This window comes from Dermochelys coriacea, chromosome 7 (genome assembly GCF_009764565.3).
Source record: "Dermochelys coriacea isolate rDerCor1 chromosome 7, rDerCor1.pri.v4, whole genome shotgun sequence".
Classification (NCBI taxonomy): domain Eukaryota; kingdom Metazoa; phylum Chordata; order Testudines; family Dermochelyidae; genus Dermochelys; species Dermochelys coriacea.
Window position 1 is genome coordinate 39,081,159 of NC_050074.1, and position 17,004 is coordinate 39,098,162.

Sequence of the window (17,004 nt, forward strand, 5' to 3'; positions counted from 1 at the left end):
TCCCTCCATAATGCCAACTATAATAAACTTCGGAGCTAAGGGTGAACCATTCAAGAAATATATGTTTGCTGATAATGTTTTAAAGAAAGTCACACTAGTGAACTGGTGGAAGTCACTGAAGCACTTAGATTCAGAGACTGTTGAAGAAGTGATAATCTCACTTTTAACAGCAGTAGCTTCTTCTGCCAGTGTAGAAAGAATATTTTCTTCCTTTGGACTAATTCATTCCAAATTGAGAAATCGTTTGGGATCTGAAAAAGCTGGAAAGCTTGTTTTTCTTTTCCAGATGATGAACAAACAGGAACATGAAGGTGAAGATGACGGAGTTGGCTGCAGAAGCCAATATTTTAAGTTTCTCATGTTGACCTGGCTGACAGTCTTATTTTCTGCGTTTAAAATATTTCATTTAACTATTTTAGTTAAAAACAATTTTAACAAAAACAAACCTGATTTGAAAAAATTTGAATGTTTAACTAAATTCAAAAATTCTTATGCTTGTTTTGTTAAAATATTACATGTTTTCGGTTGAAGAAAAAAATCCAGAATAATGTTGTTTTCGTTAAATAAAACAATTTAAATGTCTGTCTGGTAATGTTCTCCTCCTAATACAGCATGGCAAGAAAATCCTCCAAATACTAATTATTAACCTGTTGAATTGGAGATAGTTCACCTCCCAATGATTTCATAAATATCTGCTTCAATTACTTTTGGGAAATGAAATAACCGAACAATCATTCCTTTTCTGATATAGCTGTAAAACTAATCTGAAAAGTTTTCAAAATAAATCACTTTAAAAATGAATAGTGTGTACCTTCTAAAAATGAAACCTACATCTATCACTGAATTGTGAAGAATATGTATTAAGGTTATAACAACCAACAGGAATGCACTTTTATGAAGAAATCCATGATTAAATTGAGTCTTCCTACTAGTGATTTAAATAATGATTTAAATCAATCTAAGTTAAATCACATCCCCCTGCCTTGATGTTAAAGTGATAGCACTCTGTGCAGTTAGGAAAGACAGCTTGTGTTTGATATAAGCAGTTATTTTGTGCCAAAGTTTTCTTGCTATGTTAGAGGCATCAATATAATGGGGGTTATTAGTAATTACTTGAATTATGGAATCTCAAATTCCAGCTGGTGAACATGTGGCCAGTGTTATTTCTTTTATACAAAATTATTCGATAGGCCAAAAAAACAACAAAAAAACAACCCTGCACCAGAATGTTGCTTCCACATTGATGCACACCCATGCCCATATTTTCTTAATTAATCACACAAAGAATCCCGGGTCCAACTGACAAATAAAAGTAATAATAAAAACATACAGAATGAATCAGCCCCTAAGTATGCAAAAATCTTGAGGAAATGAGAGGAACAGTTATAAATGACTTGTATCCAGTGAGATGAAATCTGACTTTATGAGTTCTGGAAAGGAAATCTACAGAAATTCAAAACCTTATTTCTCTTGCATTTGGCGCTGGTTTGGGAGGATGGTTAGGGGAGGGTGGAGATCAACCCTGTCACAGCACAACATATGTTATTGGTTTATAGACAATCATTCACTACTCCCTGATTTTAATTATTTCATGTGCCTGCTTCAAAGACTTTTGACAGTAAGAATGTACTTTAACTCAAAGTGAGTTTAAGATATTTTTGAATTACCCAAAAAGAAACACAATAGCTTCAGGGAGAGAAGACAAGACAGAGGTAGGAAATCATGAGTCAAAAGAATTCATACAAACACACTGTCATACATTGCACAACACATCATTGGGCTTGAGAGACTCAGTTGTGGAGTAAACGCTGTATGAAGATATTGTATCAAGGCAATTTGCACTACTCTAGTAAAGCTTGCATACTTGTTGTCTCTTACAATATTAGTTTTTCAATGTTCTATAACTTGGCTGTGAAAAATTTGCTTCCTTGTGGAGCTTATAATACCACACAAATCTTTACATTAGAAGTAATATAATATTTTTGCAAGACAGAACTTAAAAACCAAGCTTAAACAAAATTTTTAAATTACTCACTCCATAATGTGGACTAATTATTTTTGGCAAAGTAATTGTTATTTTTTAATAAGCTATTTAACTTTGCAAACTGCCAACTCCCATAGTTTTACGTAAGGGTTTCCTATGCATGTATGGACTACTACTTAATAGGAAGGTTGCCTCATGGACCATCCCCTTCTCACCTCACAACTGCGTGAGGTGACCTCCTCCCCTTATTTGTGATCAGGCCAATTACAGTAACATTTTATATATTTTTAGTTTACCTTAATACAAAGTTAGCAGCTGGAAACAAGGAAACCAGTTAGCACCAAGTGACCAGTCAGCTCCAGCAGCTGCTCTGTTAACAGCAATCTGGGATTCTCTACAATAAGCCATTGATTGTCCCTTATCACTGTATCAGTAAAAAGAAAAGGAGTACTTGTGGCACCTTAGAGACTAACAAATTTATTAGAGCCTCAGGGGCATTAGGAGACGAGAGATGAGGAAGCGTTGTTCTAAGTCAGCCATAAAAATGTTGGCATACTGTGGGGCCATGCGGGTACCCATCGCAGTGCCGCTGACTTGAAGGTATACATTGTCCCCAAATGTGAAATAGTTATGGGTGAGGACAAAGTCACAAAGTTCAGCCACCAGGTTAGCCGTGACATTATCGGGGATACTGTTCCTGACGGCTTGTAGCCCATCTTTGTGTGGAATGTTGGTGTAGAGGGCTTCTACATCCATAGTGGCTAGGATGGTGTTTTTAGGAAGATCACCAATGGACTGTAGTTTCCTCTGGAAGTCAGTGGTGTCTCGAAGATAGCTGGGAGTGCTGGTAACGTAGGGCCTGAGGAGGGAGTCTACATAGCCAGACAATCCTGCTGTCAGGGTGTCAATGCCTGAGATGATGGGGCATCCAGGATTTCCAGGTTTATGGATCTTGGGTAGCAGATAGAATACCCCTGGTCCGGGTTCTAGGGGTGTGTCTGTGGGGATTTGTTCTTGTGCTTTTTCAGGGAGTTTCTTGAGCAAATGCTGTAGTTTCTTTTGGTAACTCTCAGTGGGATCAGAGGGTAATGGCTTGTAGAAAGTGGTGTTGGAGAGCTGCCTAGTAGCCTCTTGTTCATACTCCGACCTATTCATCATGACGACAGTGCCTCCTTTGTCAGCCTTTTTGATTATGATGTCAGAGTTGTTTCTGAGGCTGTGGATGGCATTGTGTTCTGCATGGCTAAGGTTATGGGGCAAGCGATGCTGCTTTTCCACAATTTCAGCTCGTGCACGTCAGCGGAAGCACTCTATGTAGAAGTCCAGGCTGCTGTTTCGACCTTCAGGAGGAGTCCACCCAGAATCCTCCTTTTTGTAGTGTTGGTAGGAAGGTCTCTGGGTTAATATGTTGGTCAGAGGTGTGTTGGAAATATTCCTCGAGTCTGAGACGTCGAAAATAGGATTCTAGGTCACCACAGAACTGTATCATGTTCGTGGGGGTGGAGGGGCAAAAGGAGAGGCCCCGAGATAGGACAGATTCTTCTGCTGGGCTAAGAGTATAGTTGGATAGATTAACAATATTGCTGAGTGGGTTACGGGAACCACTGTTGTGGCCCCTTGTGGCATGTAATAGTTTAGATAGCTTAGTGTCCTTTTTCTTTTGTAGAGAAGCAAAGTGTGTGTTGTAAATGGCTTGTCTAGTTTTTGTAAAGTCCAGCCACGAGGAAGTTTGTGTGGAAGGTTGGTTCTTTATGAGAGTATCCAGTTTTGAGAACTCATTCTTAATCTTTCCCTGATTGCTGTAGAGGATGTTGATCAGGCAGTTCCGCAGTTTCTTTGAGAGTGTGTGGCACAAGCTGTCAGCATAGTCTGTGTGGTATGTAGATTGTAATGGATTTTTTTACCTTCAGTCCTTTCGGTATGATATCTATCTGTTTGCATTTGGAGAGGAAGATGATGCCTGTCTGTATCTGTACAAGTTTTTTCATGAAGTTGACAGATTTCCACTCTATACGGCTAAATTCAGTGCCTTGCATAATGACAGGTTTCAGAGTAGGAGCCGTGTTAGTCTGTGTTCGCAAAAAGAAAAGGAGTACTTGTGGCACCTTAGAGACTAACAAATTTATTAGAGCATAAGCTTTTGTGAGCTACAGCTCACTTCATCGGATGCATTTGGTGGAAAAAACAGAGGGGAGATTGATATACACACACAGAGAACATGAAACAATGGGTTTATCATACACACTGTAAGGAGAGTGATCACTTAAGATAAGCCATCACCAGCAGCGGGGGGGGGAGGAGAAAACCTTTCATGGTGACAAGCAAGGTAGGCTAATTCCAGCAGTTAACAAGAATATCTTAGGAACAGTGGGGGGTGGGATGGGGTGGAGAAATAACATGAGGAAATAGTTTTACTTTGTGTAATGACTCATCCATTCCCAGTCTCTATTCAAGCCTAAGTTAATTGTATCCAGTTTGCAAATTAATTCCAATTCAGCAGTCTCTCGTTGGAGTCTGTTTTTGAAGCTTTTTTGTTGAAGGATAGCCACTCTTAGGTCTGTAATCGAGTGACCAGAGAGATTGAAGTGTTCTCCAACTGGTTTTTGAATGTTATAATTCTTGACGTCTGATTTGTGTCCATTCATTCTTTTACATAGAGACTGTCCAGTTTGGCCAATGTACATGGCAGAGGGGCATTGCTGGCACATGATGGCATATATCACATTGGTAGATGCGCAGGTGAACGAGCCTCTGATAGTGTGGCTGATGTGATTAGGCCCTATGATGGTGTCCCCTGAATAGATATGTGGACAGAGTTGGCAACGGGCTTTGTTGCAAGGATAGGTTCCTGGGTTGGTGGTTCTGTTGTGTGGTGTGTGGTTGCTGGTGAGTATTTGCTTCAGATTGGGGGGCTGTCTGTAAGCAAGGACTGGTCTAACTGACACTCCATTTCATTTATACATCAGGGAGCTTTTAAAAACCTCACCAGATTAAAAAAAAAAAAACTACCAACAACAAACAACGAGAAGTAATTTCCTCAGGCAAAAATATGTTACTCATTTGCTAAAGATGGATTCTCAGTCTAGTAGCTTTGCTAATCACAGCCTGCCCCAAACAGTAAAGATAACAACACTACTACAGATTTTCCTGTGGTGAGGTAAGTGAAGTGAGAGCTAGAGGGAGGAAAAAGGAATCCTTGTTCCTGGGCATGACCCATAGTCTCATCTCTCATTTGGTTTTCTACCTCACTGAAGCCTTCTAAAGTGCCTGAGCCTGTGAAGTGTTGAACTCCCATTCCCACAAAAGAAGGATTTTACATGGGGGAGCACTCTGACAGAAGATTACACAATAGGAATGGTCTATGACCAGGAATGAGTATTTCCATACATCATCCACTAATTGGAGTGGGGAAGAAATATAAGGTATGATTTTCAAAAGAGTATGCAATTCAGGAGCTTTTCAAAATTCCACCTTAAGAGCCTGATACAACTCCCAGTGAAGTCAATGGAAGTCTCTCCACTGACTTCAATGGAGGTGAATTGAGCCCTAAATATAAACATAGAATTACTGCTAAGCAATCAAGACCAAGTATACAATTTTCATCTTTAATCACTTAAAGGAGACAAAATCCACACTCCCACTCCAAGGCCGAACCAGAATGCACAACATCATAACTAAAGATAGGAAGTTTCTCCTTGAAAGATACTGTTTGCAAAACACTTTAAAAACTTAGGAATTTCTCAATAATTAACATATCAGAACAAATACTGGGACCATAAATTCAATAATAGTTATTTCTGGATTGCAATCCCCAAAAACAAACATCTAGAAAATTAATAATATAAGCCCCCACAGAATCAAGCCTTCTAAGGTTATGATGTTCCAGAATGTCAATTTTTCTAACTTGCTTTTTCAATGCTCCTAAATAAGTCCATTTGCTTCAATGGGAACAGAGCCTGCATTTCTCTTGGGCAATACTGCCCAGATCCAGGACCAAGAAGTTCTTTTTTGGGGGATGGGTTGTTTTTTTTAAACATTATTTATACTCCAAGCAGCATTTAAAATTCTATTCTTATCTCACCTATCAAACTGTTACATTTGCCTTCCATAGTGGAAATAGCCTCCTATACTGAAAGTAATTGGATCTGCTGGAGTAAAGACCGTTATTTTCATCTTGGTAGAGTTGGTAACAAGATCTGGGTTTGCTCAGCACTCTTAAGTGGGTGAACAATGTGACCCTCTAGTTTACAAAATTAAAATCTTGTAAATATACACCCTATTTGGCACAGCAAATCCAGCCACTAGTCTATGGGAGTGGGAATTACTCATCCTGGAGTCAGAAGCTTTGAAAATACACATTCCTCACTGAAAGCCCAGAGCAGTCTTGCATGAACTCAAAACAAGCCTTGACTATATAAAAATATTTTTGAGGGTAGCTTAATCTCACAAAATGCCAAATGACTCCTAGACTTCCACAAACCATGTCATCTCTGGATATTACATAAGAAGATGATGCCATCGACTGGGATGGAATGATCTCATACTAACTCATCGTTGAGAAGCATACCAGTTTCTCGCCTCAAGAGCAAATTTGCTCCTGATGTAACTCTTTTGAAGTCAATAGAGTTGCACCAGGAATTAATCTGATCCTTGTATCTGGTAATTTAGCACTTCTGCAGAGTGTGGAATACAGTCATCAAAATAACAGAGATGAGTTCAGAAAAAGAAAAGGTGTACAGACTTAATAGTTAAAATACATGACTAAAATACTCTTCAACTAGAATTTTACTACTACATATACATTTTTGTGAATGGCGTAAGTAGTTCAAAGGTGTAACTACTAGGTAAATTGGATGGAAAAAAGGATCTAAAACAACTGTTTACAAAAAAAAGTATATTTACAGTATTCTCATTTTCAGAGCTTGCAAAGAATCCATGATTGTCATGAGACTTATAGCAAATAAGACATTATTAGCAAAACTTACTTGTAAATATTTTGGATAGCCTTCCTGATGGTGATCTGACCAATATTTAAAAAAGTAACATACTTCCTTTATAGCATAAACCACTGTAACTTGAAACCCAAATTTTGGTCTTGCATTGCTGACTTTGGTATGCTACCTGGTTTCATAGTAACAACCTGCATCATCTAATAGTAGTTAGTACATCTGCATCTTCGTGATTGCCTGAATTTGATTTGAGTGTAGAGCATTCATAGACCCCACTGCTATGATATCATAAAAAATGCTTCCACAACTGCCTCCAAAAGGTATCCAGTTCCCTGAACAACCAACAAATGCTGTGAGAACATCATCTGGTTTGTAGTTTCTGGCAAGCAGTGGGGATTGAGATTGGGCATATGCTTATTGTGCCCTATCCCATATTGCGTGTGCACACTTATTTAGTGTGGGGATTTTATGGGCAAGGAGGCTTATCTGGTATAATTGCTTGGATTCTTGTCTGCATACCGTATCACATTGTTTCCACCCATTGCTATGGACTAGTTGAGAAATTATGGAACAAAATACACACATTCTACTCTATATGATACTTTGTTGTACAGCCCAGAGTGTCTTTCAGATCAGTTGCTCTCAACTTTCCCAGACTACTGTACCCTTTTCAGGAGTCTGATTTGTCTTGCATACCCGAAGTTTCACCTCACTTAAAATCTACTTGCTTACAAAATCAGACATAAAAAAACAAAGTGTCACAGCACACTATCACTAAAAAATTGCTTACTTTCTCATTTTTAACATATTATAAAATAAATCAATTGGAATATTTATATTGTACTTCCATTTCAATGTATAATATACAAAGCAGTATAAACAAGTCATTGTCTGTATGAAATTTTAGTTTGTACTGACTTCGCTAGTACTTTGCATATAGTCTGTTGTAAAACTAGGCAAATATCTAGATGAGCTGATGTACCCCTGGAAGACCTCTGCATACCCTCACGGGTACGTGTACCCCTGATTGAGACCCACTCTTTCAGACTGTGTATTAAAAAGTGACTTAACTCGCAAATTCCTACCAATTCATGCTTATGTTTAGCCTGCCCACTATTTCTCCCCTGCACAAATAACAAAAACTTGATCCTGCCCATTGATATCTTCCCCTCTTCCTCCATTCCATAGTATAGTCACATCACCATTAGATGTATGTTCTGTGCTGATGTAGGTTTTAAGATTTTTAATCATGTTTGCCAGTTCTCAACTCTAGAGAAATAAATTTCATCATTGCTCACCCTGTGAAGCAGGGACCTATTGGTGCCAACTGGTAGAGGGTACAGGAGTGCATAAGGGTTACAGGGATTCCTGGGTCTGGTATCTACATACTAGTTCTCCACTGAAAACCAGTGTGTCAGTGCCCATCATAATTACTGCAAAATATGTGTACTGATAATATGTAAGAACTTATGTTTATATATTGTAAATTATATTCTTGAGGTCTATGAGTTGGGGCTGGTCACAAGAAGGTGATAAACAAGGGTCTTTCAGGCAGGAGATGCTTAGATGGAGATTTTAGACAGGAAACAAGCAAAATTATCCTTTTACAAGCAAAGACAATGGATTGTTGGAAATATATCTGGAGGTGCAGAGGTATACCCACTTATCCTTCACCCAGAGGACAAGCTGCCAGGGGAGGATCACAGCTGGTCTGGCTGTTTAACACTGGGAGAGAAACTTTGGGTGAGCTAACCTTTTTCAGAAAAAATGTTTGTTAAGTTTAGGCTCTAAAAAGCATGTTACGATTTTATTTTATATATAACCAGTTGTGTCCATTAATTCTACATGCTTCTTCAATTTTTTGTTAAATAAACTACTACTTGTTTTTACTAAAAAAATATTTAAATACTGTGCGTTGAGCAGCATGGTGATCCTGAGGTTTAACTGGTAAGCAGGTGTGTACTATTCCTTCAGGAGTAGCGGGTCTGTGAATTCTGTGAGTATCCAGTGGAATGGGGTTGGGAACTGCACGGGGACACTTGGAATGCTCAGGCGTTGTATTTCAGAGTAGCAGCCGTGTTAGTCTGTATTCGCAAAAAGAAAAGGAGTACTTGTGGCACCTTAGAAACTAACAAATTTATTTGAGCATAAGCTTTCGTGAGCTATAAATGGATCCGATGAAGTGAGCTGTAGCTCACGAAAGCTTATGCTCAGGCGTTGGAGTGTGCTTATTGTTAACATGTACAGAGACAGTTGGGCCTGCAGAGGCCTGGAAGGCAGTGCTTGTGTTGCCAGAGGTTGGTAGAGTCGAGGAACTGACTCCCAGCAGGCACACCCAAGGTTTCCTCATGCTAAAAGCAGGTGTTAGCCAGATGCCTCAACTTTGGGTACCCCCACGAGGTGTGTCATTCACATTCCTGTCTTCATATTTTCTCAGTATATGTCATCTGGGACTCTTTGTATGCATCTCACACACTCTTGCCAACCCAGTATAAAACCCACTGCCAAAAGAACCTTTTTGTCAGTATAAGCGGTGTATACACTAGGAGGGCTTGCCAGTGTAGCCATATCAGTGTAGACTATGCTTCAGTCTATGTTTAATTTCCTTCGGATAAATACTACTTACCTACCTCACAGGAATGTTATGTTTGTTAAATAATGTTTATTCAACCATTTTAAAACATAAAATATATCATCTTCACTTCTCTAAGAGATCATCAGGAAAGACAGAGATTTTGAGACACGAGGATGATACTCAGTCATATCAACTTCTTGAAAGTCAATAGGGTTCCACAGGAAACAAAGTCCAGAATCAGGGCTCTGGTTCATCAATGCCTCCTAACTGCATTTTCCTCACTTTAATCATATTCCTTTGTAACATTTGCAACACTATCTTGTTTGTATTACCAGAAAGCTTTTCAGCCTAATTGTGTCTGCTATCATAGACTACAGTTGAAAGGGTTGTTCTCTGTTTGCAACCCCCTGGTTAGTAAGGATACAATGAAGTCCTATTTTTAGAAAATAAAAAAATGTGAAATGTATTGACTTGAAACACTAGGAATAATCATGAGCAGCGATTTTGATGGGAGAAGGGTAGCTGAGAGTAAGTTTATGTTTCAGATAGGGCCCTACAAATAAACTACCAAATTCATGACCATGTAAAACGTATCACAGACAATGAAATCTGGTCTCCCCTGTGAAATCTGGTCTTTTGTGTGCTTTTACCCTATACTATACAGATTTCACGGGGAGAGACCAATGTTTCTTGTATTGCAGGTCCTGACCCAAGAGAGAGTTGCAAGGGGGTCACAAGGTTATTTTAAGGGGGGGGTCACAGTATTGCGCTGACTTTGGAGCTGGGTGGCCAGAGAGTGGCGACAGTTGGCCGGGCATCCAGCTCTGAAGGCTGTACCCCGCCATCAGCAGCACAGGAGTAAGGGAGGTAATACCATACCATGCCATCCTTACATTTGCACTGCTGCTGGCGGCGTGTCTGCCTTCAGAGCTGGGCTCCTGGCCAGCAGCTGCCACTCTCCAGCTGCCCAGCTCTGAATACAGCACTGCCGCCAGCAGCAGCGCAAAAGTAAGGGTAGCAGTATTGTAACCCCCCTACAATAACCTTGTGACCCCACCACAACTCCTTTTTGGGTCAGAACTCCTATAATTACAACACCATGAAATTTCAGATTTAAATAGATTGAAATAATGAAATTTACAATTTAAAAAATCCTATGATCATGAAATTGACCAAAATGGACCGTGAATTTGGTAGGGCCCTATTTATTTGCAATGAAATATAAAAAATAATGAAGACTGAACAGTACTGTAAACATTGATGTTATGATTAAAAAGGAAATGTCATAGCTTTATAGAATAAATGCTTTTTCATTAGTCTCCTCGAGCAATCAGCTAATAAGGTGCTCCACACTGGGCACAACAATAATGCCATTGAAGTCAATGGAACTACTAGCACACCCAAAGATACACACAAGCATTACTGTTTGCTTGTTCCATCTACCTACTTAAGCACTTGTAATAGTGCTCTTCACCATAGTATATGAACACTCCCCAGCAGCAGGTGGCCTGATTTTCCTCCCTATTTCAACTGAGGAATAAACAGACACCTTTATCTCCACAACATTTAATAAATTGTAACCTTTTATCCCATGAAAAACACACTTGTTATCATAAACTGATTTATTCTGTATTAAAGAACTTGGGATTCTTCATCCTCAGGCCAGTGGTGATGAGACTTGTAGATACTACAGTGAGCGTACCCCTACACTGCTGTTTTGTACCCACTATCAAACTGAAAGTGCAGGGTCACTAATTTTGCAGTAGTCAGCTTGCCATTCCAGCATGTGCAGCACTAATAAAGGCTGGAGGAGATCATAGGAGGGAAAAATCAGCCCTCCCCTCCCACCCCCACTCCCAAAACAAAAAAACAAAACAAAAACAACAAAAAACCCAGTGGTTTCCTGCTGTGATCATCCCAATATTGCTGAACAACTGCCTCAGAAAAATGAGAGCCTCCTTGGCATGCAGCCTATTTTGGACAGATAAGGGATAACTTGATGCTTGAATGTCTGGGACTCTTCTAGGTTAAAGTGAAGTGAAATGAAATCTAAGCTCCAAATGTTAAGGCTGTTTAGCTGCCTCATCAGCATCTACCAGCTGTACCTGTTAAAATTTAACATTGTGGCTGTTAAATTTTTTTCTTTTTATTCAAAGGAGGTGTAAAATGCTAATGCAAGAATGGGGCTGGGGACAGAAGAATAAAAATTAATAATGTTAAAATAGGTGCAATAATGCCAAAAAACAGCTTTTACAAAAGCATTTACAGCACAGGAGAGGAACAAAATCAATGGCATCTCTGATCTGAGCCATGATGAAATTATGTTAAGTTTATGCATTAAGAAAAATTCACATCCAAAAAACCATGAAAATATAATTGGATTTGTCATTTCGAAGTATTAGTATCAGATATCCAGATAATAGGGGGTGACATACTCCTATGCTAATTAAGGGAGTTAGCCAAATAAACAAATGCTGTGTTTCTACTGTAAGGAAATACATGTACCAATGAAGCAACCTTTTCAGCACAAAAGTAATTTAATACTCAAACCGCATGAAAAGTGATCTCTATGGGAATAGCACAGCTGCTAAAATCCAAGTCAGTTTTTATTAAATCATCAGGACTGTTTATGTAAAACAGGGCTCTTTTAAAATGACCACCAAGAGGAAATCATTTGCTAACAAAAACGGATACCCGCATTTAATTTAATGGGGTGAGGGTGTGTGTGTGTGTGTGTGGATGTGTGTGTTTGTGTGTCTGTGTACACACGAGTACGTGTACCTCAAAGCTGTATGTGGTCAGTATCTCTAGTCATAGGGTAGATGAACAGGAGGTGAAAAGGCTACTTAGGTGGACAGACAAATTTAGTATGAAATATCAGATTCCGTACTTTCAAAACAAACAGGATAAAAAGATTATCTTTCTTTTATAAAAAACAAAACACCTAGGATGACCCCCATAGAGTACCTCTGCAAAAACATACTAGTGGAAATAAAGAGAAAATGACTGTTTTTTTAATGACCACTATATTGCTTAGCCACTCAAGAGAGTAGAGATGTGCTCCCAACAGAACTAAGAGTTTGTAAATTTAGCACTGGAGTTTTTGAAGAGAATATGCACATAAAAGTCCTTGAGGGCCTGGACTAACATATAAGCTATACTAAAGGAATGAGTGGTATACTATATCAACAGAAGCTTCTGCAAGACAGAATTCTAAATCTTCAAAAAAAAAATCCCCAGCCCCTCAAGATCTGTATTTTTAAATATGAAGGATGAGTTTAGTGCAGAGAATGGAAAGAAATTCCTGCAGTGAGTCTCTGGGTACACAAAACTTGACTGAATTAATAGCATTTCCATGTGTGCCAAATTTTGACTTAAACCACTGACTCTTCATATTGAGATATCCCAGTCAAGACCACTAGGACTTACACTACACAGTCCCAGAAAAGTTGCCTAAAACAGTTTTCAAGGATACAATACAGGAAAACAATCCAGCAAGGAAGAGGCCTCACACAGACACACGAGTGGTATGTAACAGTTTTCTGGTAAAATTCAATTCAGAATCCCAGCAACTCCTGTAATCCATTAGTTGAGTCAGGATGTCAGTTCTAGCATGAAAACTAAGCAGCCTCTTCAATACTACACAGTTATAAAGGTAATTTTTACTTTATCCCTACATACAAGCCTTTATCAAGAAAGATTAGCTATTCACACTTTACCTAACTGCAAAAGGCACCCAGTGCAAGTGTGTTAAAAAGAGGCAGAAGCAGACTTCAGAAATCATTTCTCAAATAATTAAAAAAAAGATTCTTCAACTGTACACTTTAAACTATTTCATAATGTCTCTGGATTAACGGTACAGCAGCATGTTGTTCTTGGTGCCTTTTCACTGAAGATAAAGGGGAAAGCCCCATTATACTGGCTTCATAACTTTGCCCATAATGTTTTTTTTTTTTTTTTTTTTTTTTTTTTAAAGATGTCAGCATGAAACTCTGATGTAGAGAGACAGTACACAACAGACTTGACATCTCTATGCAACCCAAGGAAAACCAGAAAATAGTGTAGGGAGAGGGGAATCAGACCAAAATGGTTTAATCTGTAGCCAGGACATGGGAATAAATATTGGGTTAGATCCCAGATCCTAAAGAAACAAGAAAAACAAGTGTCTTTGAGTGAACCAACTTTAGATGCCACATGACCTGATTGTAAAACATTGCATATTCAGAAATAAAATACAAGTAACTCAGACTTACTTTGGGAGAGCAGGCTGTGCACTTGTCAAATGCAAGGCTGACAGGAAGGACATTATCAAATCTTGATAAAAAGCCACGAATCTGGAAAGAAATAAAATGTACATTCATATAATGTAATTATAGCATGCGTATTTCCAAAATTCTAGCTGAGTTAGACACGTTCTGCAAGGGAAAGATCATCATCCTATACCTCTGCAAAATCAGAGTGGTGCTAATTTAATGGCCTCAATAGTCTGTTCTATTAAATCTGTATTGGTACAATATGTAAATTGGTTGTTTTTCTACAGATACATGTAATGGTAGGACAATATAAATGCAATAATATTTAAATATGAACGGAGGCACAGCACCACCTGCAGTTTGAACTTTTTAGTTAATATTGAGAAAAACTCTTTTCCTGTGCATTTTCCTACATTCTCTCTCTCTAAAAATTACAATCTGAAAATGTAAACATTGTGCATTCCCATACCAAATGGCCGCTGCTGGCCTATTTGACATATTAGAAAAGTATAAAGAAAACTAATACACACACAATTTCCAGAGAATTGGTTCTGGTAAGATATACACTCTGTACAGATTTTGGATCAGGGACTGGGTCTTCTAATACGTCTGCAAAAAACCCAACAGAATGACCTGGATGCTGGTTGAGGAACCTTAGCACTATTACAATACAAATAATTAACAAAAGTGTTTTTCCTCTCTCCCCATTTTTTCTTTTCTCTTTTTTGGTAAATGCAGTTCATTCTTAACATCATGTTGTACTTGACTAATTGTTAAAGTAATCAACTGCTTGAACACTAGAATTTTTTATATAGAACTAATTTTTTTTCTATGATCCTCTTAATTTGCTTTCCCAGATGAAGTTTCCAGGAGACGCTCAGACCAGGAATATGTTTTTGAACTAAAGTGAATTAGTCATTTAGATGGTCTCTGCTCCAGAGAGCTTACAATCTCTTTATTGTGTGTGTGAGTAAAGCGCCTAATCCATTGGGGTCCTGGTCTGTGACTGGGTGCCATTGCTATACAACAAATACAATAAAATAATAACTAATTCAATGTTTTAGAGAAGTTCTTATATTTTTATAATAGCTGATCATTGTGCAACATATTCTTCCCCCTCTATACACATACACACACACACACACACACAAAACAACGCTTGTGAGGCTGCATAAATGATTACATAATTCCATTATATTTAAATTGCCACAACTATGCTTCAGAGTCTACTTTCTCATTTGTGAAAAATGTCTCATCTCTAGACATTGGATGAAATCTGAGTCCCATTGTAGATACTGACAACACTCAGTGAAGCCAGGATTTCACCCATTATTTTTTAAAAAGATAACCTTCCGCATGAGATCTGAATGTACAGTAATGACGTAAATGGAAATGTTAACCTGTCTGCAGATAGTCTGAAACAATAGCTCTCTGAGATGTGAGCTATCCTATTCATCTCAATGGGTATTATCTCTGAAATATGACGACAATTTAAATGTAATTAACCATTTAAGCAGAAACATGCCTATTTGTCATTGCAGAGGGGCAGCTAGTTGCTCTCAAAGGTCACCAGCATGGGTAACAGGAAATTCAAGCCCTCATATTCCCAAATTTAAGTAAAATCTGCTCCTGTCCCAAAGGGGGAGGGAAAGAGGAGACCCATCCCTTCTCCAATGCCAAAAGCCTCAGTTTCTCTCATGGGGAAAAGAAAACAAAAAACAGCTTCCACACTTTCTTTATTTCCACTACCAGGTTGTCAAAGCCTCCAGTTTCCCCCAAGGCCTTCTGCTATTCACTATCAATATAAAAATCAGCAACCTGCTGAACAGTGAAAATTTAGGACAGCATAGACTAAACTGTTCATTAGCAAAATATAAATCAAATCACACAAAGGACATGCTGCTGTTTGAACCTGACTAGAGAGGCGAGAGAAAGGCATAGAGGGAGTCAGTGCCACAATTTTGTGGCCCCTGCCACATAATTTAAGTCTAATATGTCACGACATGTCCAATAAAAGATACTACCTCACTCACCTTGTCTCTCACTGGATGTTCTGCTTCATACAGAATTGGAAATCAGTTGTTTATATCAAGATCATTCTAATTATTTAGCAGGTTCTACATTGCATTAATATTTATACATTATTTATTATTATCACCACCACCTTACCCCATTACCACCCTGCTATCTCTGATGGTCAGTCCTGCTATAGATGCTTCCAAAATGCTTGGGAGGTATTGACATTATTACTGCCTTTCACCATTATTATGTTGGCCATTTTGTAATTCTGTTATGCTGGGAAACCCATAACACTGCCATGAAGTACACTCAGGTCAGTTGTAATAGATTAATACTAACAGAGAACAGTAAGTAACAGCATCGTTCCAGTGTAAAACTACATTGATTTTGCCATGTACTTTGGTAACTACTGTAACAATACAATTAAGTTAGCCATATGTGACAATATAATTACTCATGATCAATAGTTTATCAAAAAAGTGCCTCTTATTGCTCAAATCACCTTTATATCAAACATACTTTGCAACTGAAGGAAGGCCACATTTTTAAGTAACATAAAACATACAGAAAGGTCTGAACTGGCAAATTAGACGGCTTGTACTCATATGACTTTTGTTCAAAAAGCTTTGAACCCAAAAACATTCTTTATCAAGAGGATCCATGCTCTATTATTTTGGTGAAAAGTAACAATAATAGATTGACAAAATATATCATTATCCAAACTACAGAAACAATCTAATAGAAGTGAGCAGGTTTGGGGGAGTCAAAATCTGGTCCCACATTCACACCAGTTAGTGGATTTTGGGGAGCTACATTAAAAACCAATACAGATAGAGTACAGTTCAAAAGAAAATAAAAACTTTTCAGACAAAAAAGATAAGTTCAACATAAAAATATTGTATTTCATACTGACAGCAGCTGGCCCCAATGACTGCACAGCAATTCATTTATGGTATCAATTTCATCAGACTTGCTTAGTCTAGACACTTCACTTTAACAAGAGACTGGCAGAGGTTAACCTGTCTACTAAGAACTGAATCATAATTTCAAAGCCATAACTGCACATTAAATTACATAATGGCTACATCTGATACTTTTTAAACAGTGAACTTTATACAGCTGTAGGAAAATGACATCAGGGCAAGCCAGATATCAGGCAACATACATAACCTATGATAGTTGAATTTGTCCTCAGAGGCTCCTGATTTCAGTTTGTTTTCAGCA

General features: G+C 38.3%; 1 protein-coding gene across 14 annotated transcripts in view; it reads right to left on the bottom strand.

The window, feature by feature from the left end:
- Positions 1-17,004, bottom strand: part of ATG7 (autophagy related 7) — a 267,326-nt gene that overhangs the window by 187,125 nt on the left and 63,197 nt on the right. For 7 of the 14 annotated variants that reach the window (XM_043519113.1, XM_043519104.1, XM_038408830.2 and 4 more), the window contains one exon: positions 13,762-13,842. In XM_043519113.1, coding sequence (XP_043375048.1) covers positions 13,762-13,842 — 81 coding nt within the window. Of the gene's footprint in view, positions 1-5,581; positions 6,658-11,452; positions 13,084-13,482; positions 13,650-13,761; positions 13,843-17,004 lie in introns of those variants that run through there. The other 7 variants (XM_043519106.1, XM_043519108.1, XM_043519107.1 and 4 more) reach the window with 4 other exon arrangements.